This window comes from Gymnoscopelus braueri, assembly GCF_963280865.1.
Source record: "Gymnoscopelus braueri genome assembly, chromosome: 20".
NCBI lineage: Eukaryota > Metazoa > Chordata > Actinopteri > Myctophiformes > Myctophidae > Gymnoscopelus > Gymnoscopelus braueri.
In genome coordinates this window covers 4,695,108-4,719,344 of record NC_137622.1, presented here as the reverse complement: position 1 = coordinate 4,719,344, position 24,237 = coordinate 4,695,108, and the positions used below count along the sequence as shown (strand labels likewise).

Below are 24,237 nucleotides of genomic sequence, written 5' to 3'. Positions count from 1 at the left end.
CCCTCGGTGCGCATCACGGCTAATCGCAGCAACTGGAGGTCTGTTGTTTTGAGGACAACTGGTTTAACAGTCTCTGTTATTGCTTACACAAACGCACAACAGGAACCAAACGGAGTATATATATCGTCTATGTCGGGTGGAAACCTCTTAATGTCCAAAACTGTTACTTTTCAGCATTCAAATTCAAAAATAGCAAAAGTTGTAGATCTGCAAGCTCAAAACACGTAGCTTCGTGCCGGGTTTCGAGGTTTCGGATCTGCTACTTTTGTGTGACGCTGTAGTGTTAATTTACGAAAAGTGACAATATGGAGTTTTTTTGCCCGACAGCAACGGGCACAGTATTTACAGTATTTCAAGAAGGAGTGATCACAGTAAACATCCCAAGCCTTCTTCCTTTGGCACTCGGGAGGGAAAACTGCAGCTGCAAGTTTGATGGGATGCATTTTCACACATGAGTGCCGTGGTGACTTTTCCATTGCGTCTCATTCTTTGAGACACACGTACGGGTATTTTGGGGCGTGGCCGAATCCGCCATTCCTTCACCGGGTGAAACGACACAGCTTTCACCATTGGAATTGCATTGTGGAACGTACACATTGTTACATTTTATGGGTTCATTTGGTCATATATATACATAACATATGGCGAAGTGTTGTAGTGCAGGTAATTGCAACAACCAACGATCGTTTGAAAAATGAAAACGGGACCGTCAAATATTCTAAACTTTCCGCGATTCTGCCAATAATCATATTCTTTTGCCGGGTCAAACTAGGGAATCGCGTGACGTTCATACTATGACGTATGTATAGGCTGAAGAATTATATTGGAGCCGGCCTGCGCACGCATGCTGGTTCTTATCAGTGTGACATTGTCTGATAAGGGGTCTATACCAGTTGTTCAGATTTTTTTTCTGGATCAGAGCCTACTAGAAAATCATGAAAGCGTGCCGCGGGGGGCCGCATGCTTATTCGGAGCATGTTTATTGTAATGATCAATCAAATCGATTGTGTTGTGTCTTGGATCAACGGTACTAACAGTATCATTTCCCATTTTGTTATCACAATGAAAACTCATTTGTCAAATGTACATATTTGTTTTTAAATTTAAATTTGTTTAAAAATGGTTGTGTTGCAATACCACTTGCAATACCCTCGCGGCCCACAGTTTGAGAACCACTGATCTATACAAAGCCATACAATGTCATGAAGTACCATTTTCATAAACTGAAAAAGCAATCTCAGACAGACAATAAGGGTCTATACAAGGAGGCAATCATCCAGAGGGAATCATCAATCATAGAGCTCCATAATCTACATTTCCAAGTGCAAAGAAAGTGCAAAGTTTACGTGAAATGATTTTTTAAAGGAGCTACACCATGAATTTAAAAAAAAGATTTGATATTTAATATCATAATGGTGTATGTCCCTCAAACCTTTTTCAAAAGGTTTGAGCCTAAATCATCACTCAGATATACTCATCCCAAGTCAATTGTCTCTGGCTTATACAGCACTTTCAGCTGCAATACCAAAACGTCCTCTTGGGCAGGGGGGGGCTACTGAGCAATTCTGTTAATACAAAATTCTGTTAATAAAAAAATATATTAAAAAAAAAAAAAAAAAAGGAAAAATTCTGCATAAAAAGAAGCATCTAAGAAAAATACAAAATCGAAAAAAAAACACTTTGAACATTTTTGAACAATTCCACCAAGTGTTTGAGGTGCCTGTTTCACCCACTTCCGGGGGGCGGAGCCAAAATCCGAGCCCGAAGTATTTGTTCGTAGACCCCCACTTAGGGGGGGTAGAAAAAGTTTCGGAGCGATTCGGGCACTTTTCATTTAACATTGGGTTTGCCATCAAAAATGTTTATGACCTCATAAACATTGCCATTCTGAGATCGCCTGTTCAGACACGCCCATTCTGGAAATCCATGAAATGAGAAGGAATGACTGAATTTAAAAAAAAAACATTTTTTGGGGTACAAGAGACACTGGGGACCCCAAAAAATACAAAAAAACAAGAAAAAAGTGATTTTCATGGTGTAGACTCTTTAAACGATCGGAAGAAAGTTTTTTATTATTATTACTATTTTCAGTTTTCTTCAAATGTTTTTATAGCAAAAGTAGCAGATCTACAAGCTCACAGTGTGTTTCATCGCAACGCGTTGTGAGCTTGTATTTTGGCTATTTTTGCTGTTTGTTGTACGACGAAAGTATAGGCCTGTATATGGCTTAGGGGTTGGGGTTGTATATGCGAGGAGACGGGCTCATCTGACGCGTCGGCCTGTGATGCATGTTGTGTGTGTGCGTGTGTGCGTGTGTGTGTGTGTGTGTGTGTGTGTGTGTGTGTGTGTGTGTGTGTGTGTGTGTGCGTTTTGCGATGAATGCAATTTGAATCGGAATTGAGATTTCTGATGCAGGGTGAGGATAAGGAAGCAACAATGATGCAGACACACGCGCGCGCGCACACACACAAACACACACACACACACACACACACACACACACACACACACACACACACACACACACACACACACACACACAGACAGACACAAACATAGCCTCTTTGCGGAGGGTTATGTATTTTTTCATTTGTATGTAAATGTACCCTCTTTCAGTATTTTTGGGAGAAGCGCATTGCGAGACCATGTGGGTAGAATATGCAATAGAAATAGAAATGGACTCTGCATGCGAGCAACACTCTCAATTTTCCCATACTCATCTTTATGGATTACAGTCTTTTGGGTGACCGGGGTCACCCTATCCACAACCGCACTCTTCTTAACACGCACACACATACACACACACACACACACACACACACACACACACACACACACACACACACACACACACACACACACACACACACACACACACACACACACACACACACGCACACACGCACGCACACCCAGACACACATAGGAGGTTGTATTACATGCGAGCACATAACATTTTAAGATGGCAATTCTTTTTTTCTTTTCTTTTTTTTACCCTATTCCTAAAGCCTGACTTTGGCTATTCAAAAATAGCAGATATACAAGCTCATAGCGCGGCACTCGGTGCCGCGCTATGAGCTTGTATATCTGCTATTTTTGAAAAATCTTTTTTTTTTATGTTAGGATTTAGAAAACTTTTTTTTAAGAATCGCCTCAGGTTTTAATGGGTTAATTAATTAATTAATCTGCCACTGCCAGTTTTTTTAACTTATTTTAACAATCCACGGAAACCCACGGAAGCCACGGTGTGGACACGGCGGTAAACAGAAGCTGTCTGGGGGGAGGGGGAGGGTCTCTTCTTAGCCTGGTATCCAGCCTGCTTCACTACGTTCGGCGGATTTTTTTTCTCACTTTGTTTCTCAGTCTGGAAAGGCTCCTATATCTCCAAGGGAGACGGGACACGCCATACGGCTGAAAACGAGCCGTGGCTTCTGATTGGTCTGTGGTGCGGGGCGGGACAAAAACACCAGTGTGATTGTTGTGATTCGTGATTCATTTGAACAACATCCAATCAGCAACGACGTTGCCTACGTAACATAGTTCCAGTGTAGTTCTGCAAAACGAGTCAAATAGGAGCCTTTCCAGACTGAGAAACAAAGTGAAAAAAAAATCCGCCGAACATAGTGAAGCAGGCTTGAATCCCAGGCTAGTCTCTTCAATCCACCGGAACATTTTTTTTTTTACCGCGATCGTACATTCTGTTGTTATCGGCAGTATGAATATGGCTCGTTTTCATCAGAAAAAGAAGAAATCCGAGCTAGATGTGTTTTTCTAAATCTCATAACATTGGAGGGAACGGAGTGACTTTTTTCGCAGCCTTAATCTCTCATAGTCAAGGGATCATTCATAGGTTGGCGAAGAGCGCCCTCTGGCGTAATTTCTAAAAACATGATTAGTTTTTCAATTGACGGAGATTTCCGTCAATGGCATCCGTATTCCGCGGGGAACATTAGCCCCCAAAAATTCAAGCATTCAACCAAGCCATGTAATAAGTTGTGTTATATTTGTTTGAAGTCATTCTCTCTGGAACGCGTCCCCCCCCCCCCTACACACCCACACACCCACACCCACACACACACACACACACACACACACACACACACACACACACACACACACACACACACACACGCACACATACAAGTGACAGCCATCCCTGACGCCCCATTGATCCGTCATCATACAGTGTAATAATGCGTGCCAGTGGAAATGCTTACCTGAAGGGGCTAATCGATACCCAACGTCCCCCCCCCCCTCTCCAAATCCCTCGATATCCTTTGACCTCATCCAACCCCTAAAAAACTGGGGACCTGTCAATGAGTGTACGTCACCCTGGCACCAATATGTCTGCCGGTTCAGTTCCAGGGGCCCCGCAAAGACCCCCAGAGGGTCTGCTCTGCCTCACAGTGCGCTCGCACACACACACACACACACACACACACACACACACACACACACACACACACACACACACACACACACACACACACACACACACACTCTGACTGCTGCTCACAGAGGACGAGTATATTTAGAAGCAACCCTTTAGCGGCTCTCATTGATTCCAACCTGAAGTCAAATTCAGGCCGAATGATTTTCTTCTTTTTTTTTACTACTTTCCCATTTCTTTCCCCCCCCTCCTCATTCCGGGGAGAGAGAGACACACACACACACACACACACACACACACACACACACACACACACACACACACACACACACACACACACACACACACACACACACACACACACATACACACACACACATACACACACACACACACACACGCAGTCGCACTAAATTCTTGCCCGGCGCGACTATAATGACGGGAAAATGATAAAATGGAGGTCGCGGGAGGTCGAGGCTCTGAGGCTGCGAACATGAAGTGGGCTGATCGATACGGTCGCTCGGATTTTGCCCCGCTCGCATCGGGCAACGCATCCACTATATGCCCCCGGGGGCGGGGCAGGGGAGGGGAGGGGAGGGGAGGGGAGGGGGCCGTCTTGCCTGGCCCCCCCACATCATCATTTAACCCATTAAGACCGGGAACGCATCATTTGTGTCATTTTAAGATTTATTTGGCTATTTTTAAATAACAGGTCTACAAGCTCATAGCGCGGCATAGTGCGGCCGAGTGGCGCGCTATGAGCTTGCATATCTGCTATTTTTTTTAATCGTGAAAATTTGACATTTTTGGAATATATATTTTTAAGCGAACATTTCAAACTCAAATCTTATTGCTTCTGGGGGATTCTACAAATGTCTTCTAAATCAGTTTAAAACAGTTTTCTGAAACACTTGTGTTGCTATAATATCAGTGGTTCTCAAACATTTTCATGTCAAGGAGCCCCAAAACGATATGCATTTGACTGCGGATCTCAAAATATTTTGTTCCAGGGACCCCCCCAGAAGCAAAGATTTGAGTAAAAAACAATTGCTTTAAAAATATATATTCAATGATTTGCAAAAATGTTCAAGATCTTTCCAAAAATAGCAGATCTACAAGCTCATAGCGCGGCACCGAGCTTGTAGATCTGCTATTTTTGAATAGCCAAAGTATAAGATAATAGTTATAGTGGTTAAAATCTAAAATGACATGCGTTACCCGGTCTTAATGGGTTAATTACCCCCTGATGTGTTACAACAACCCGCCCAGCACCATTCATTTACATTAAGCCCTCTAGCGTTAGAGAGAACCGGATTTGAGTTACAACATAAACTCTGACCGTATTTTTCCGTCTACGCCAAATGTCTTCGCCCCAAAAAATCGCTGATCTAAAAGCTCACAACGTGTCGCGACACGACACGTTGTGAGCTTGTAGATTGGTGATTTCTTGGCGAATGTTCTCAACAGATTTTGTATGTTGGGGTTTAGGTAGTTAAGGAGATGCAAGCCCCTCTGCTCTCTCTGTCTCTCTGTCTCTCTATCTCTCTCTCTCTCTCTCTCTGTCTCTCTCTCTCTCTCTCTCTCTCTCTCTCTCCCTCCCTCCTCCCCCGTCCGCATCTATTCTGCGTTGATTACGCTCGTATATAATCACCTTGGAAACATGATATTCAATTAAAAAAGAAAAGGCTCCGGCGCGATATCGATCACCTAAATTGATTTACGAGATGAAGAAGACGAAGAAAATGGAAGTGCTTTATGGCACGGGGGTGCGTGTGTGTGTGTGTGTGTGTGTGTGTGTGTGTGTGTGTGTGTGTGTGTGTGTGTGTGTGTGTGTGTGTGTGTGTGTGTGTGTGTGTGTGTGTGTGTGTGTGTGTGTGTGTGTGTGTGTGTGTGTGTGTGTGTGTGTGTGTGTGTGTGTGTGTGCGCGCGTGTGCGTGCGTGCGTGTGTGTGTGTGCGGTTCAGGGTGGTGAACGCAATAAGTCGATGTGATGTGCTGGTATTTTGTTCTGCTTAGTTTTTGCCAGGTTTTTTTTCCTCTGATTCATCAGAGTTCAGCAGAGACCACAGAGTTATTCCTCCTCATAACAGGCCCGTGTTTCAGCGTGCCGCCTGAGTGCCTACTGCCTGGCATCACTCGCTCTATTAAAATACAATATGCTACATCGGCGAGACGCAGTGGTGGGAAAAGTACTCAAATTGTTTACGTAAGTAAAAGTATCAGTACTGCAATAAAAAAAATACTCTGTTACAAGTAAAAGTCCGGAATTCAAAATATACTTGAGTAAAAGTAGAAAGGTTTTGGCATCAAAATGTAGTTAAAGTACCAAAAGTAAAAGTACTCATTATGCAGAATGTCCCAACATTTTGAAGTGTATAAAAATCTTTTGAAAATAGCAGATCTACAATCCAGTGGTGTAGATCAGCTATTCTCAAATGGCCGAAATGGTTAATGTATGTTTTGTAATAATAATACAAATCTACAAAGTAACTAGTAACTATAAAGTTTTCAAATAAATGTAGTGGAGTAAAAGTACAATATTTGGATCCGAGATGTAGTGGAGTAGAAGTAAAAGTATTGGAAATTGGAAATACTCAAGTAAAGTACCAATACTTCAAAATTGTACTTAAGTACAGTACTTAAGTAAATGTACTTAGTTACTTTCCACCACTGGCAAGACGGCATACACAGACGCAAGCACGCACTCCCAGAGTCAGACACTAGTGCACATTCACACTCACACCCGCACGCACAACCATAATAGTACACATGTGTACACCCACATGCACAGACAGGCATGCAAACTCAAAGCGGGCGCGCACGCACCAGGCGGCAAGGATCCGGCTTTGAAAATGAAGCCAATGAGGAAGTCATTAAAACGCTGCAGTTCCCATCAATGGCCCAGAGGGTGTCGCTGTTTCCACTCCTGCGCCGTATGCAGGAGAATTAACATTCCATTCAAGTGACTGGGTATTTGGCCGGACTTTACACTTGGCTTTATTACCGTACTAAACATATTCATAAGAACTGTATTTTTTTCATTTGCTGGTTTAAAGTATTCTTTCAATTACCACAATATGCATTTTTATAAAGTATGGTCCCATTAATTAGAACATGTTTGATAAAGTAGCCTGGTATACTTCTAGGGATTGCACTGGTTCTACTGAGTGAAGACCCGCTGCCCATATAGAGCGTCGCAGTTCCCGCCCACTTCCTGTTTTTTTTGGTGCCGGAAGAAAAAACTCAATGCATTTTTCCATAGACATTTCCAAAAATATTTATATCTATTAATTTAAGCCTCGAATCAAGCCATCATGACATGACATGAATCATGACCATAAAACGTTTTTTTCTGTGATTTTTTTTTATTTTATATTTAATTATATGATATACTATATTTAATAAATACCCTTTGTTTTGCCGTTTTCAACAAAAAAAAAATCACAGAATCAAACGTTTATGGTCATGATTCATGTCATGTCATGATGGCTTGATTCGAGGCTTAAATTAATAGATATAAATATTTTTGGAAATGTCAATGGAAAAATGCATTGAGTTTTTTCTTCCGGCACCAAAAAAAACAGGAAGTGGGCGGGAACTGCGACGCTCTATTGTGAGGATATTCACAGGTGTTACCAATGATACTAATGAAGGCTCTGTTCCATTCTGGTCAAACAGAGTCAGGGTGCTGATATTGTGCATGTTGACTCACTGGAAACACTGCTACACCAGTGGGAGAAAAAAAAATGGTCCAGGGGCCATCATGGTTCCTTAAGGGGTTTCCAAATGGCCCCTTATGGGTGTGTAACTCTGAGAGTGTACACTCTCAGAGTTGGAAATTGAAACATTTGAGAACCCCTGTACTACACTAAATGGAACAGAGCCTTCATTAGTATCATTGGTAACAACTGTGAATGTCTTCACACTTTGGCTGCTGTGCATAGAGCCTATAACATTTGTTTCCGGTTGCTTTTCGGGACCGCATATTCCAAGATGGTGGATTTGAATTCGCCAAGATAGTGGCATCGAAACAGGTTTGTATAGAAACCAATGAGAGACGGTTTCTTTCAACAGTTGGCATTCACACAGACACGCACTCTACATATACACACACTAATGCCCAATTAATGCCGAAAATAGCGATCTATAAACTCACATCCACGACGCATTGCAAGTTTATGGATCGCCTATTCCCGGCACGTGACAGCGCCATACAGCGAAGGATACATATAAATGGGGCTTAGTACAGACAGACATGCACTAATAGGCTCTTGCGTATCCCCTCCCACTCACACGCGCGCGCACATGCACGCAGGCACGCACGCACACACACACACACACTCCACATAGCTGTGGGCAATCAGGCCGTGCTTTGATGATTAGCAGGAGGGCGTGCAGGACACACACACACACACACACACGCACACGCACGCACGCACGCACACACTCACACACACACACACACACACACACACACACACACACACACACACACACACACACACACACACACACACACACACACACAGGAGGGGCGCGCTGGGAGTAAACAGCCAATTCATTTCATTCATTACTATGAAAGCCAGTCCCATCGATTGATGCTAACGAAGAACCTCTTTACTTACAGCAGCATCCATCTCCTCCGGCCATTTTGATCAGCCCTTTCTGTGTGTGTGTGTGTGTGTGTGTGTGTGTGTGTGTGTGTGTGTGTGTGTGTGTGTGTGTGTGTGTGTGTGTGTGTGTGTGTGTGTGTGTGTGTGTGTGTGTGTGTGTGTGTGTGTGTGTGTGTGTGTGTCTGCGAGAGTGTATGTGTGAGAGTGCGTGTGTGTGTGTCTCTCTCTCCCTCCCTCTCTCTCTCCGTTGTGTCAGGTAATTAGTGTGGTCCTCATGCATTAACCAAGCCCCCAGAATCGCGGTGGATTAGTGAAGCTGCCGTCGCCTAGTGGTCAAATATCGCAAGACTTCTGAAACCCTAGTGTGGAAGAAGAAGGTAATTCTGGGTGTCTCATGCAATGGGTGAGCAACTTCATTGAAATGAATAGGCGTAGCCGTCCGTTCTCTAGATATATTTTAACTCTATGGCATTAACCACACTTCCTGTCCAAAAAAAGTCAAAACTGTATGTTTTGATTATGGATGTTCGATATTGACTTTTAATATTGTCCAACTCCTAATTTCCGATACCGATATATGCAGGCTCTTTCACCAAAAGTCAACTAATTGTCAGGTAACAACATCACATATCTAATAAAATAAAATAGCTATAATATCAATATAATATCTAATAAATCTAATATAACACAGTGATGTTGTTAGATTTTCAATAAAGTGAGTCCTGGGACTCACTGGTGGTCATTTGAAGTCCCACTAATCTTAGATTAGATGTTGGCCTATTTGACAGTGCAGAAGCATAATTGCTTTGATGCCTATAACATTAACGAGCGTCAACGAGCATCAACTGGACCCACACACGCACACACACACACCTGCCCTCTGCAGTGCTCTAATTTGTGTAATTTCTCTGCAAAAGCCCTTGAATATGATGGAATATGATTAAGGATTACTGTGATTACGGTGAGCTCACATTTCATATCACACACACCATACAGTAAGAACTCCTGTAACTTATTTTTTCTTTTACTTTTTTTTTCAAAAAACGATACCGATATTTTCCGATATGATTTTTTATATCGGACATCCCTAGTTTTGATACTTTTAGACATTTCAACATTCAACATTCATACCGGGATGGAGCTCCATGTCACCAAACATCCAACACTGGAGCCACGCCGCCGTTTGCATCTCTGTGGATGCCCAAGATCCACATCATTTCAAGCTACTTTAAATTTTGAGCTAATTGATGTCGATGTAATTACGCAGGTCGGTTACCTCAACTAATGGTGCCAGCGGTCTCCCAGGTGTGATGTGTGATTCCCCACAGCGAGAGAGAGAGAGCGAGAGATAGAGAGAGCGAGGGAGAGAGAGACTTTATTAACCCATTAAGACCGGGAACGCATCTCTGTCATTTTAGATTTCTTTGGCTATTCAAAAATAGAGCTTGTGCTTGTGGATTTTTTTTTAATCCTGAAAATGTGTGCAAATCTTTAAATATATGTTTTTTAAAGCAAACATTTGTAAAATATTTTGTTCCAGGGACCCCCCAGAAGAAAAAATGTGAGTTACAAATGTTCGCTGTAAAAAATACACAAATGTTCACGATTTTTCAAAAATAGCAGATCTACAAGCTCATAGCGTGGCACTCGGTGCCGCGCTATGAGCTTGTATCTGCTATTTTTTAATAGCCAAGGAAATCTAAAAATGACAGAGACGCGTCCTCCGGATTGAACGGGTTAAACTGATGAAGGGGCTTTTCGACGGCAAATCCGATTGCGTTTCCGCGGCGGACCCCAGAATTATTGGTTTTTCCTCCTCCTCCTAGCCGGTATCATCTGGGTGTGTGTGCTCTGCCACCCGGGGACCTATTTGGCCAGTAGGTAAAATAAATCCTGGAGGATAGTGGTTAACATGTATCTCCTAAGCCCCCCTCTCTCTCTCTCTCTCTTTCACTAATAGAAAAGCATTGCAGCTCACTCACCGGTATAACTTTGCAGGCTTTTTTTTTTTTTTTGGAACGGGGACAACGTCCTCCCTCCTCTCCCCCATATCTCTCTCCCCCTCCTCCTCCCCCATACTGTCGCAGTAAAGCACTTTAGCCTGTGATTAATGAATGTATGCCGAAGTGACTTTAACCACGCCTGCAGCTAACTGGAACTCTTTAGAAGAATGAACGATGCACACTTTTTTTCTCTCTCTCTCTCTCTCTCTCTCTCTCTCTCTCTCTCTCTCTCTCTCCCCTGTGATAACAGCCTTCCATCCATGCCGGGGGCCAGACCTGCGTGACCCCCACCTATTATGACTGCGGGGGCCATTACAGATAGTAGTGCGGGGGCCCCTTTTCTTCTCTCTTAACTAGCCGAGCTGTTGTTGTTATGGCTGTGGTTGTAATGTCCCCGATGCAGGAGCGCACAGGTGGGAGCGGAGCTGTTTACCGCGGCGTTGCCTCGCTCGTTTAAGACCCAATGAAAAGGCTCAAAGTGCTGAGCAAAGCGCTCGGAGCAGCTCGCGAACAGCTGGGATGCCATTTTTCTGTGTTTAACAGCAGACACCACACTCTGCGTGATGTGTTTCTGTGCGCGTGCGTCCGTGCGTCTCTCTATGTATGTTAGTATGTGTCTGTGTGTGTGCGTTTCTGTGGGTGTGTGTGTGTGTGTGTGTGTGTGCGTGTGTGTGTGTGTGAGGCCCTACGTCCTCCCGGTGGGGGCTCCTCACTGGCTGGTGAGCCTACTGGGAAACACACGGAAATGGAAATGGGGAATCAATTGGCATGACGACTAAACTGGGGAGAAAAAAAGGGGGAAATGGTTACTATGAAAAAGAAAAGTTTATCATCTCTGTTAGGTGGAAACCTCATATGACCAAATGGTTACTTGGATTCAAATAAAGAAATAGCACTTTTGCAAGCTCAAAATGCGAGCTTGCAAATCTGGTATTTTTGATACCTTTGTGTGAAGCTGTAGTGTGATCAAGTCGGGCGTTCATTTACGAAAAAACACCAAAAGTTGGAATATGGAGATAAGAGGTCTCTGCCCGACAGCAACAATATAATAATAAAAGAAGGTTTGAGAACCGCATGCTCTGGAGCTTGTCACCCAACCAGTCTCCGCTGGTCCTCACCGGTGATGACACTCAGGGTAATCAGGCTCATCTAGGCTTCAGGGAGAGGTGATTTAGCCTGTGATCCAGACGGAGGCGCTCGTTCAGCGTTTTTTGTTTTTGTTTTGTTTTATTTCGCTTTTCCGTCTGGTAGTCTTCCCTTTGAGTCTGATTTCCAAATGTCTCATATATATATATATATATTATATATATCAATTTGGGGGTCCTCTGCACAATTTTTTTTTGAGAACCACTGCATTAGAGCGCGGACCCCCATTTGACCCCATAGTTTTTATATCACGGGACCCCAATCTGCACTGTATAGACCCCTGGTGGTCCCCAGAGCCAACGTTGAGAACCCAGCGATACACACTCATAGGCGAAAACAGTAGCTTAACTACTTGAAAAGTTGCATCACTCAGGAAGTACTGAAGCTATACCCACAAAGCTACTGGGAAATGTGGTTAAGCTATGGCAGCTTAGCTACTTAAGCTACTGCCCAACACTGAACCCCCCCCCCCCCCCCCCCGGTGCATTTATCTGTGAACTGAACTTCTCTCTTGTTCTGAAATAAACTAACCCTCTCTCCTTCGGTGGAGATTTCATATCCGCACAATTCAACGGCAAGCCAACGGGTTCATCTGTAAAAGAAATATGAACGAAGGGAGGCCCTTTCCTTTCTACAGACCGTTTTGAAGCCACTTTCAATTCAAATCCGCCATCTTTGAACTTCCGGTCCCCACATTAAATTGGAAACTGCTATTGGCTGCAACCGCGCAGCGAGGGCGGGTCTTCAGTTGATAGAACCGGTAGAAGCCCTAGAAACATGCCCTACTTTATCATTCATTTTAAAACTAATGGGACCATCATTTACTAAACGCATATCATGATGATTTTAAAAAAGACTTTAAACTAGTGATTGAAAACATAAAGTGTTTATGAAAATGTTTACTAAGGTAATACAATCAAGTGTAAAGTCTGGCCAAAACCTTGTCCACTTGTATTGAGAGTATATTGTTATGCAGCCTGCAGGAGGTGAAATAGCGACATCAGCTGGGCCATTAATAGGAACTGTATGCCTTAAGAGAACCAGGAAATTGTCTTCAAATCCAGCGGAGATTACTTGGCTCCTGGGTTCATCATATCGTCCCAGTTCGAGTGGAAACCTTGTAAAAAAAACTGTTACTTTTTGTACAAGGGAGGGGGGGGGGGACCTGTGCTCCAATGGATCCATTGTAGTTTTTAGTCACAAGCTCTTGTTAACACTTTATTACTGGTAAAATATATGTATAAAAACCCACAGACACACTTAACCATGCACTTTCAACCTTGCCATCCCTATTTTGGGCATGGATCAATTTCTTTAAAAAGGAATTGCGGAAATAGCAAATCATTACATTCGAAAAAACGACTTGAATCCTTAACCCATTAAAAATAGCAGATATACAAGCTTGTATATCTGCTATTTTGAAGATTTTTGAAAAATCTTGCAAAGTGTGAGAACTACTGATTTAGAAGGCATTATTTGTAGAAGCGGCCTCAGGTCTTAATTAAAGAAAGCAACAGCAAAGCACGAGAGTCTCCATCAGACACAGTGTTTAATTATCTTGCCGACTGCCCATACCACTGAATGCTCTCACATTGGCTCACATCCTATCTGGTCTTTGAGCTTTCATAATATGGAGCACACTTGTTTTGCCAGGAGGAGGAGGAATACGTAATTCAGATGGAAGGGTCAGTCAGAGAGAGTTATTATATTAGATACACTTCAGTCTACTGCTCTTAATGAGGATTAGAGTGTCACGACGTGTCAGGCTGATTAAAAGCAAAAATAATTAAATGATCCAGAATATCTATGCCTAATATCTGTACGCTGCGATGCATGGCAGTGTACTGTAGTCTGTCTGTCTGTCTGTATGTCTGTCTGTATGTCTAACCAATTGCATCCAGAGCCATTATTTTTTCATTTTCTCATAGAAGCACCAGACTCATATCCAGGCAGTGATATAGTCTGGCCACGCTCTGTCTGTCTGTCTGTCTGTCTGTCTGTCTGTCTGTCTGTCTGTCTGTCTGTCTGTCTGTCTGTCTGTCTGTCTGTCTGTCTGTCTGTCTGTCTGTCTGTCTGTCTGTCTGTCTGTCCGTCCGTCCGTCCGTCCGTCCGTCCGTCCGTCCGTCCGTCCGTCCGTCCGTCTACTCCTGTATATATATATTACATCAAGTAACATTTCTGAGTATGTCTGTGCAAGTAAAGACACACCTCAGATATAATATTGTAGCATAGTATCGTTTCAATAGACTGCAAATCCGATCTAGACAGGAGACAGTTTCTTTAGTTTTTTGTATTTCGTTTTGTTTCCCTGCAATTTGGGGCAAGTGGTTATAAATTATGTCAATCCTCCCCCCAGGCCCTCGGAGAAACAGAAGTAAAACGGAGAAAGAACCAAAAAACAAGAGAAAGAGAGAGAGAGAGAGAGAGCGAGAGAGAGAGAGAGAGAGGGAGGGAGAGAGAGAGAGTGGAAGATAGAGATTGGACCGAATCTTGTGGCCTGTTATCCCCCTATCTATTTCAGTAGTGGGAACACAAAGCGCCCAAAGCGCAGACAACAAGTGCAGGACACAGGGGAGAGCGAGCCTCGACTATCAACAATCCCCCTAAGCCCCCCCCCCTTCCCAGCCCCACACTCGCTGCGGCTACCCAGGAATTGATAAGGTCAGAGGTCGCGTCAACTGGCTTTGAGAGAGAGAGAGAGAGAGAGAGAGAGAGAGAGAGAGAGAGAGAGAGAGAGAGAGAGAGAAATCTACGAAAATATACCATGACATTTGTTTTTACACACATTTTCCTACATTCATGTCATATTATCAGTGGTGGAAAAAAATGTGTACTCAAATTCTTTACTCAAGTAAAAGTACCAATACTGCAATATAGAAATAAAAGTCCAGAATTAAAATTTTACTTTTGTAAAAGTACAAAAGTATTGGGATCAAAATGTACTTAAATTACCAAAAGTAAAAGTACTAAACATATTTGAAAATAGCAGATGAGCTTGTAGATCGGCTATTTTCACATAGCCTAGGTATAAATTAGGGCTAAAGTGGTTAATGTATGTTTTATAATGTAATCATTTATATCTACAAAGTAACTAGTAACTAGGGGTTACGTAGGTAGCCCCAGTTTTCTTAGTTTCGTAGTAAGAAACTTACTTATGGGATATCATCGCCCTCTGGCGATGGCACAGAGCACAACACATAAGCTCCCGGAAACAATCTTCGATTGGACAGGGTTCTGTGACGCAAACCGGAAACCGGTTGGTTATAAAACCCCCTGCGTCACCAGGTTCGTCCTCTGATACCCTTCACTCTGCACGCTAGTCGAAGCGCACAGAAGGGGTTTCCAGTAAGTTTCTTACTACGAAACTAAGAAAACTGGGGTTACCTACGTAACCCCTAGTTATTCTTTCGTTTCTTGTAAGAAACTTACTTATGGGACACATAGACCGCCCTGGGGAGTCCCAGGAGCAACCCTATCCAACCTGTACGCCCCAAGGTCAAAAAGTCATGCCTCCCGGCAAGACCTGACCCCCAGACGCATGACCCAAAAGGTCAAAGAGAAGGGAAAACGAAACAGGAGCCCATCAGATGGACCTGATCTCCCCCTGAAAGAGAGCCAGGCTCCTGTCCCCACCTTCCATCCCTGGGCCTGGCCCAGCCGGCCCCAGGGAAACAGAAAGGAGACCACCGGTTAGGGAAAGAACAACCAGCCAAAGCCAGTGCCAACATCCCCTGACCCTAGCCCCACCTGACCCAGACCATACATGACACCCCAGGTGCCACTATGGTCGAGCAAGGGCCACAGAGGCCAAAACCTCTGTCAGGGTTACACATCGGACGGCCGACGGCAATAACTGCGTCCCTAAGGGACATGCACCACCGGGCCGACCCCACCGGTCCTTCACCGACCCCTCACGGGCCAGACCCACAGGTCCAAGACCCGGGGGGAGTCGTGAAACACCTCATCTCCGCCTTGTCTCAGAAGATCTCTGAAAAGCGGGAGAGGCCAAGGTTCAGCGTAGAGGAAAGGAGCGATCTCCGACCTCCACACCCCCCATGCTGGAGCCACCAGCAGGACCGTCCTGCCACAGACCCTGACCCGCTCCAAGATGGACGGGATCAGTTCCAAAGGTGGGAAGGCATACAGCAGAACGTCCGGCCAGACGTGTGCCAACGCGTCCACCCCCAAGGAGGAATCCTTGTGATTCAGAGAAAAGAATCGTGGACACTTTGCGTTCCCCCTGGACGCAAACAGGTCAATCTGAGCCGGACCGAACCGAGGCCAGATCAGGCTCGCCACCTGCGGGTTTAGAGACCACTCCTCGTACCGAAGTTCGCCCCGAGACAGCATATCCGCCCCGCTGTTGAGGAGACCCGGCATATGGGAGGTGCGTAACGAGGCTAGGTGCAATGTGCTCCATAGCGTCAGTTTGCGTTCTAAATTGTCCAAAACAATAGAGCCCAGGCCCCCTTGTTTATTGACATAGCACATCGTCGTGGTGTTATCCGTTCTAACCAGAACATGACATCCCACAATACGGTCCTCGATCCGTCGGAGGGCGAGGAAGACCGCCAACAACTCCAAATAGTTGATGTGGTATACCTTCTGAGCAGAAGTCCACACCCCCCTGGCTGAGTAGCCCTCGTGGACAGCCCCCCAACCTGAGAGGCTATCGTCTGTGGTAACCACTTTTCGTGTCACCACTTCGCCCATCCTGACTCCACCGGACAGGAAGGACGCCTGTGACCACGGTTGCAACGTCGTCACACACCAGGGAGAGACCACCACTTTTCGAAACTTCATGGTGTGCGGTATCTTAAGACTCCGCATCCACCTCTGAAAAGGTCTCATGTGGAGTCTCCCCAGCCGGATCAGGTGTATGGCCGAGGCCATGAGACCTGCAGCCTGCATGCATGTCCTGGACGCAACTCTACGCCCCACGCGTAAAGAGCGCACGCACGCCAGGAACCCGGCCAATCTGTCTTGAGACAGACGCGCCACAATCGTGGATGAGTCCAGGGAAATCCCCACGAAGGTGGTTTGCTGGGATGGGATCAGAACACTCTTTCGAGTATTGATCGTAAACCCCAGGGACGTCAGGTGCGCAATGGCTAACTCCGTGTGCCGCGCCACCTCCTCCCTCGACCCCGCCGCCAGCAGCCAGTCATCTATGTACGTTGCCAGACGGAGACCCTGCCGGCGTAGCGGGGCGATAGCCGCGTCCGTGCATTTCACGAAGACCCGAGGGCTCAGTGACATGCCGGACGGGAGCACTGTGTACTCGTATATTTTGCCTTCAAAGCCAAAACCTAGGAACTTCCGGTGCGCGGGAAAGATTGGGACGTGAAAATAGGCATCTTTCAGATCTATACTCGTCCACCAATCCCCCTGACGTATCGATCGCAACAACCTGGCCGTTGTTAGCATTCGAAATTTGAAGATCGTCAGAAACCTATTTAAACCTTTTAGGTTCAGAATAGGTCTCACGCCCCCCCCCCCCTTTCTTTTTCACCAGGTTATATTCCGAATAGAAACCTAGCCGGCTCTGATTCGGAGATAATTCTCTGATAGCACCCTTGCTCAGCAGAGACACCACTTCCTCCCGTAGCGTCACAGCCGCCTGGCCTGATGCTCGGGAGAAAATAACCTCGTCCGACAGGGGAGGTCTACAGGAAAATTGCAACCTATACCCTTTCGTAATGGTACTCACTCAGTACCCAAGGATTTGGTTTGCAAGCTTCCCATTGCGCCAAGCAACGAGCCAGAGGGTTCGTGGGGTCGGAGGGGGTCAATGACGTCATCAGCTCCGAAGAGCGTTGCCCCGTTACCAAGGTAACCGGTGAAGCTGCCGGCCCGACCGGCGTAACCAGTGGGAGGGCGTCCACAGGGGGCAGCAGTGGTCGCCTCCGTCCTTGTCCCAACGGACGTGAAGGACTCACCGCTTCGGAGGACGAGCCCATTTCCATGGGAACCGGAGGCTTCGATACTCCTCTTGACGAGACAGCGGAACCCTTACTCGGTCGAGTTTCTACCCGGAACGAAACTCCCATCCCTCTCGGGGAGAGTTGAAGGGGTAACACCAGGGTCCGTTGGTCCGTCAACTTCCGCCTCTTGACGACCGCCATCTTAGGGAGGTCAACTGGGGCAGGCCTCTTGTGCGGAGACGTTGTTGCTACACGGAACAAAACTTTCGTCCCACCAGGGGAGTTTTGACGGTGCAACACCGGGGCTGTCCGGAAAACGCATTTCCGCCTTCCCTCGTCCGCCATTTTAGGGCATTTGAGGGAGGCCGCCATTTTGGCTCTCGACCGTCCCACAGATGAGGGAACTGCACAGTTGCAGGTGGAAATGTTTTTATCACAGAAGGCCCCTGTTTCACATTGTGAAAACAACACTCAATGGACATTTGATTTATAGCAGAAAAAGGTACTACCTGTGATTGATTCATCATGTTCATGGCACGCACAGGAGTTGTCCCTGCAGTTGTCGGAATGCCGTCCAGGGTGCAAACCGATCACTGAGGGCTCATAGCATAGCTTCGAGGACAGGGCACCCCACCGGGGTGCGATCCGCCTCTAACATTAGTATGAGAAGAAATGAGCATTTGTGTTTTCGGCAACAGGTTTATTCCACACACACAAATCACATTACACACATTCGACTTAAAGGACAGCATGGCAATTAAATTGTCATTTTTTTTTGCTTCTCTTATAGTCTCTGTGTTCCCGTGGAGCCGCCCGTGGCCCTGTCCGTCGGGGCAAGAAGAGCGCCAGTTCTGGTCCCGAATTGGGGAGCTGACCCCACATAATACCATATCATCAGATCATCGGATCAGCCATAGACCGTCACTTACCCCTCCCTTTGCGACCAGCCCCGAGGTCCTTTCGGGGGGGTTTTACCGGAGGGGGGGTTTCGGGGTATTTGCGCTTCCTCACGTCCCCCACGCCGAGGGAGCCGCAGGGACGTTCCCAGGAGTTGGTTCTGGCGGAGGACGACCTGGACGCTCCTCGTCTGCGTCCAGCGACGGCGGTAGCGAGGAGACCAGCGGTCGCCCCTCGCCTCTGCTGCTCCTCCGCCTGTGTCCTCCCGATCAGGTCCGTGATGCTATTGAAGAGGTTGTGGGCCTGGAGGGGAAGGGCGAGAAGTCCTGTAGACACATCCGTCCCCGCAGTTGTGGCCAGGTCCAACCACTGGGCCCTCTACAAGTCCGCGGTGAGGGCCATGGCCCGACCCGTCCACATCAGGCTCTGGCAGGTGCAGAGGATGGCTAACTGCGTTAGTCTGTCCAGCTCCGTCTCATCCTCCACCCACTCTCTGTGGACCGCTGCCACAGGCATCCCGTCCACCAGGGGTTTGGCTTCCAGCTCTTTAAGTCTGACGGTGGCCGACCCCTGCAGCAGCGAAACTACGTTGAGCGCCTCCGCAGCCGAGCCCGAGGCTCTGTAGAGAGCGTTGAGGGCCGCGGTGCGATCCTGTCTGGCATGCTCGGCGAAGATGGGCCGATGTCCCGGTCCAATTCCCACCGAGCCTCTCCTCGCCCTCTCGATACGAGTCGCCAGAGCAGCGTCCATGGGGGGAAGGCCAATGACCCCCAGGTCCGCCCCGGAGAGGATCATGGTCACTCCGGTTCCCCCCTACCTCGCCGCCAGGAGTGGTGCAGGGCCTCACGGACTCCCACCGCCTCGGGTAGGAGCTTTGAAGGGACCTGCCGGGGAGCGAGGGGTGCCAGGCCCTGGAATCCTGGGATGGGGGCCCCGACTGAAGCCCTCGCTGCCTCCATTGGCTGTTCCAGGCCGCACCTGATAGCCCTTCGCAGCACTGCCGACACGGGCTCAGGAGGCTCCCTCACCACGCTAGGAGCCATCACCCACGGTGCTGCTGGTGCGGGAGCCTCCATCCAGGCAGCTGCTGCAGGCGCGAGGATCTCCGCTCGCGCCGATGTAGGTACGAGAGGCCCCGGACTGGACCTCGGGTTCTCTCGCGCCCGACGGGGGGAGGGTCCGGCCTCCACCTCGTCCTGGGAAGCCTCACCTATCCCGTAGGCCTGTCAAAAAAAATCGATTCGTGAATAAATCGCGATTCTTAATGCCGCGATTTTTGTAATCGTTTCAAATGTTCAGAATCGATTTTTTTCGATTTTTTTTTTATTGTGGTGAAATAAGTTGCTGCTTTCATCCAACAGATGGCAGTGCTACGGAGAGTGCAGACAGTGCAGAGGCTATTTGTTGTGGTGGCGCGTTGTGGTGACTTGAGTCAGGTTACGTCATGTGTATGCGCCAAGTGCAAATAGCAAAACACGAAATGGCGGACGAAGAAAATGTGGAGTTGGAAATACGACCGGCTCCTGGACATTTTAAATCCGAAGTATGGAAACACTTTGGGTTTTACTTAGTGAAAGGAAGAACCACACAGCTAGACAAGACTAACGCTGTGTGCAAACTCTGTCGTGGAGTAGTTAAGTATTGTGGTAATACAAGCAACCTGGGTCAACATCTTGACCGACACCACCCCGAGGTGAAGTCAGTAACCTCCCCAGAACACCGGCTGCTAGCAGGTCAACAGAGCATCGATGAAACACTGCAAAAAATGCCCAAAGGTTCGGAAAAGGCTAAACGCATCACCAGATCAATTGGACAGTTTATAGCCAAAGACCTTCGCCCATATTCGGTGGTGGAGAATGAAGGTTTTAGAAACATGCTTTACAACTTGGAGCCGCGCTACAACATTCCATGTAGGACCTATTTCACCGACACAGCCGTGCCTTTACTCTACAACGAGGTTGTGGCCAAGGTAAAACTATCGCTGCGCGGAGCAGTACGAGTCGCTCTCACCTGTGATGGATGGACCTCTCGGGCCACAGAGAGTGTTACGGTAACGTCCCATCACATCACAGAGGACTGGTCTCTGTGCTCTCAAGTCCTCCAAACCCGTGCCATGCACGAGAGCCACACTGGTCAAAATCTTTCAGATTTGCTCAAGGATGTGACGATCGAATGGGGAATCGACGCGAAAGACACGGCTTTAGTCACAGATAACGCGGCCAACATGTCTCTTGCTGCAGAATTAGACGGTTTTCTTCACATCAGATGCTACGCGCATACCCTCAACCTGGCCGCGCAGCGCGCACTGAAGTTACCAGATGTCTCAAGACTACACGCACGGATACGTCGGGTGTCTAGTTTTTTCCACAGAAGTACCAGAGCGAACGACATTTTCCTAGAAAAACAACATAGACTGGGACTCCCTAAGCACAAACTGGAAACGGACGTGGCGACGCGTTGGAACAGCGCCTATTCAATGGTGGAGCGTTTCTTGGAGCAAAAGGAAGCAGTGAGCGCTACACTGCTTAGCAACGAAATCAGACAGACAGAGAAAGACATCAACACTTTGTGTGGGTCAGACTTAAGCAATGCTGAGCTGTTCGTCCAGGCCATGAAGCCATTTGCTGTGGCTACCAACGCCATGTCGGATGAAAACAATCCAACTCTGTCCTTCATAGCCCCATTGCATGCAGAGATTATGCAGAACACCCAGGAAAACATTGGGGATCCTCCCTTTGTCAAACACCTCAAAGCAGCCATTCACCAAGACTTAGCAAATAGGTACACATCTGAGCTGGAGAAGACCACACTCAACCTAGCATCAGCACTAGACCCAAGATTTAAAGTGTTGTCATTCCTGTCAGAAAATGAGAAGCAAGAAACCTTTGCAAGAATGATCACTGAAGCTGCAGCCATGATGGAGAAGGCGAAGCTTCAGGTAACTAATCATTTATAAATATATAACTATAAATATATAAGCATTAGAGAGATGCAAAAATGTTTATTTAGTCGTGTGTGTGTGTGTGTGTGTGTGTGTGTGTGTGTGTGTGTGTGTGTGTGTGTGTGTGTGTGTGTGTGTGTGTGTGTGTGTGTGTGTGTGTGTGTGTGTGTGTGTGTGTGTGTGTGTGTGTGTGGGTATGGTGTTAGTAATACAATAAATTAAATACAAAATAAGAGTGCTAAGTTAATTGTTGTACCACTTTGTTTTATTTGTTGCACCATGGCCTGTAGGAAAATGTGGTGGTGAGAACAGAGCCAGACTCTGACGAGGAGGAGCCCAGTGCTGGTGATGGTGAGGAGAATGAAGACCCCCAGGGCCCCCCACCTGCTAAAAAAAGAGCATCTTCTGCTCTGGCTGAACTGTTTGGGAACACCTATGGGGCAGGTCCGGAACCATCTGCACCAGAGAAGTCACCCTTTGACACTGCAGCGGAGGAGGTGAATAAATACAAAGCGGTTGCTCCTGTGACTCTGTCTGAAAAGCCACTGGACTGGTGGAAAGAACACTGCCGTGAGTACCCTCTCCTGGCCGCACTAACCAAGCGGTACTTGTGTGTACCAGGGACAAGTGTCCCTTCAGAGCGTGTTTTCTCCACAGCCGGGGACATTGTCACGGCTGAGAGGAGCTGCCTCACCAGTGAGCATGTTGACCAGCTCTTGTTTTTGCACAAGAACCTCCACATTCCCCAGCACTAGTTTGATGATGATGAGCACTTTGATTACTAGCTAAATGTAGCAGTCCTGATTCATTTTTGTTAGTTTTTTCTTACCAAATGGAAGTCCATAGTTTTGAAGTTGAGCTCATTTAATGTGAATGATATTAATGTATATCAAGGTCAATTTTATTTGTTATTGCACTTTACTTTAGCCTATACATTTATTTGATATTTTATTTACTTTTCTCAACATTTCTTTCTCAATCTGTTTAATTTCAGTGACTCCCAGTTTAATATGCATTAGGCCACATGGATACAATTAAATACATAATTCATTGCCTAGTCATTTGTACACTCTAAGTTGAAGACCTGTAGGTCCATTTGGTTTCATTTGCACACTCTTTTAAGTTGCAGACCTGTAGTGTAGGTCTAGGTCCATTTGTTAAAGGCTAAAATAGCTCATCTGCAGCACATCTTTTTTCATCACTGTGAAGTGTGAAGTGTGAATGTGTACTGTGTTTGTGTTTTTTTCCCAGCAGCTGATGAGATGACTGACTGGCAGCTTTAAGACCAGGATGTAATGTAATAAATAACATGTTTTGTTTTTATAAGGTTGTACCTTGTACACTCTTAAAGGACGACTTCACCGCTTTTCAACCTATCTTCATATAATTGGTCCTCACTAATACTCATGATAAAAGGGTAAAAAAAAATTCTACTTGGTCTGTGTCTCATAGGAGGGCTGTGGACAGTCCAGAAACCTGTCTACCAGTGACATCATCGTTAGGCATGATTTTCTTGCCCAACAAGATTTCACATTTTTTATTTTGATTTTTATTAACACGAGAACAATGGCTTCTTTTTAACAACTTTCCAGGAATAGAAAGCCTGCAGTTTCTATTAGCTTGGATTCCCCATTGATGATGTCACTGGTAGACGGGACTCTGAACTGTCCACAGCCCTCCTCTGAGACACAGACGAGTAGATATTTTTTTTTTACCATTTTATCATGAGTATTAGTGAGGACCAATTATATGAAGATAGGTTGAAAAGCGGTGAAGTCGTCCTTTAAGATGTAGACCTGTAGTGTAGGTCCATTTGTTCTCAAGTTGAAGACCTGTAGGTCCATTTGTTCTCATTTGTACAAGACCTGTGGGTCCATTTTGATGCCTGGTGGTCCCCAGAACTGCATATATTCTGTGTTCAGTAAAGGTCTAGAAGAACATCAGGTTTAGTTAAATGTCATGATGATGATGTTGTTAAAGGCTAAAATAGCTCATCTGCAGCACATCTTTTTTCATCACTGTGAACTAAGTGTGAATGTGTACTGTTTGTGTTTTTTTCCCAGCAGCTGATGAGATGACTGACTGGCAGCTTTAAGACCAGGATGTAATGTAATAACATGTTGTTTTTATAAGGTTGTACCTTTTTCACTGGCACTTTGTCTGAAATAAATGTCAGAAAGACTGACTGACATGATCTGGCTGCATTGAAGTGTATGATTCAACTTTTCATGGTTTATATTGTTCAGAATTGTTTTAAAATGTTCTAGTATAATTAAAGCAAAGTGATTTGGGGAAGAAAATCGCGATAAATCGCAGAATCGAAT

General features: G+C 46.0%; 2 protein-coding genes across 2 annotated transcripts in view; one reads left to right on the top strand and one right to left on the bottom strand.

Annotated features, from left to right (window-relative positions):
- Positions 1–24,237, bottom strand: part of pcdh18b (protocadherin 18b) — a 413,724-nt gene that overhangs the window by 283,954 nt on the left and 105,533 nt on the right. The gene's annotated exons all lie outside the window — the stretch shown is intronic.
- On the top strand, positions 20,453–23,196 carry LOC308076408 (E3 SUMO-protein ligase ZBED1-like; the record flags this gene model as incomplete). The annotated part of the gene is made up of 3 exons (XM_080416642.1): positions 20,453–21,910; positions 22,204–22,609; positions 23,165–23,196. The coding sequence occupies 3 exons, from the start codon at positions 20,453–20,455 to the stop codon at positions 23,194–23,196; spliced, it is 1,896 nt and encodes a 631-aa protein (XP_080272768.1).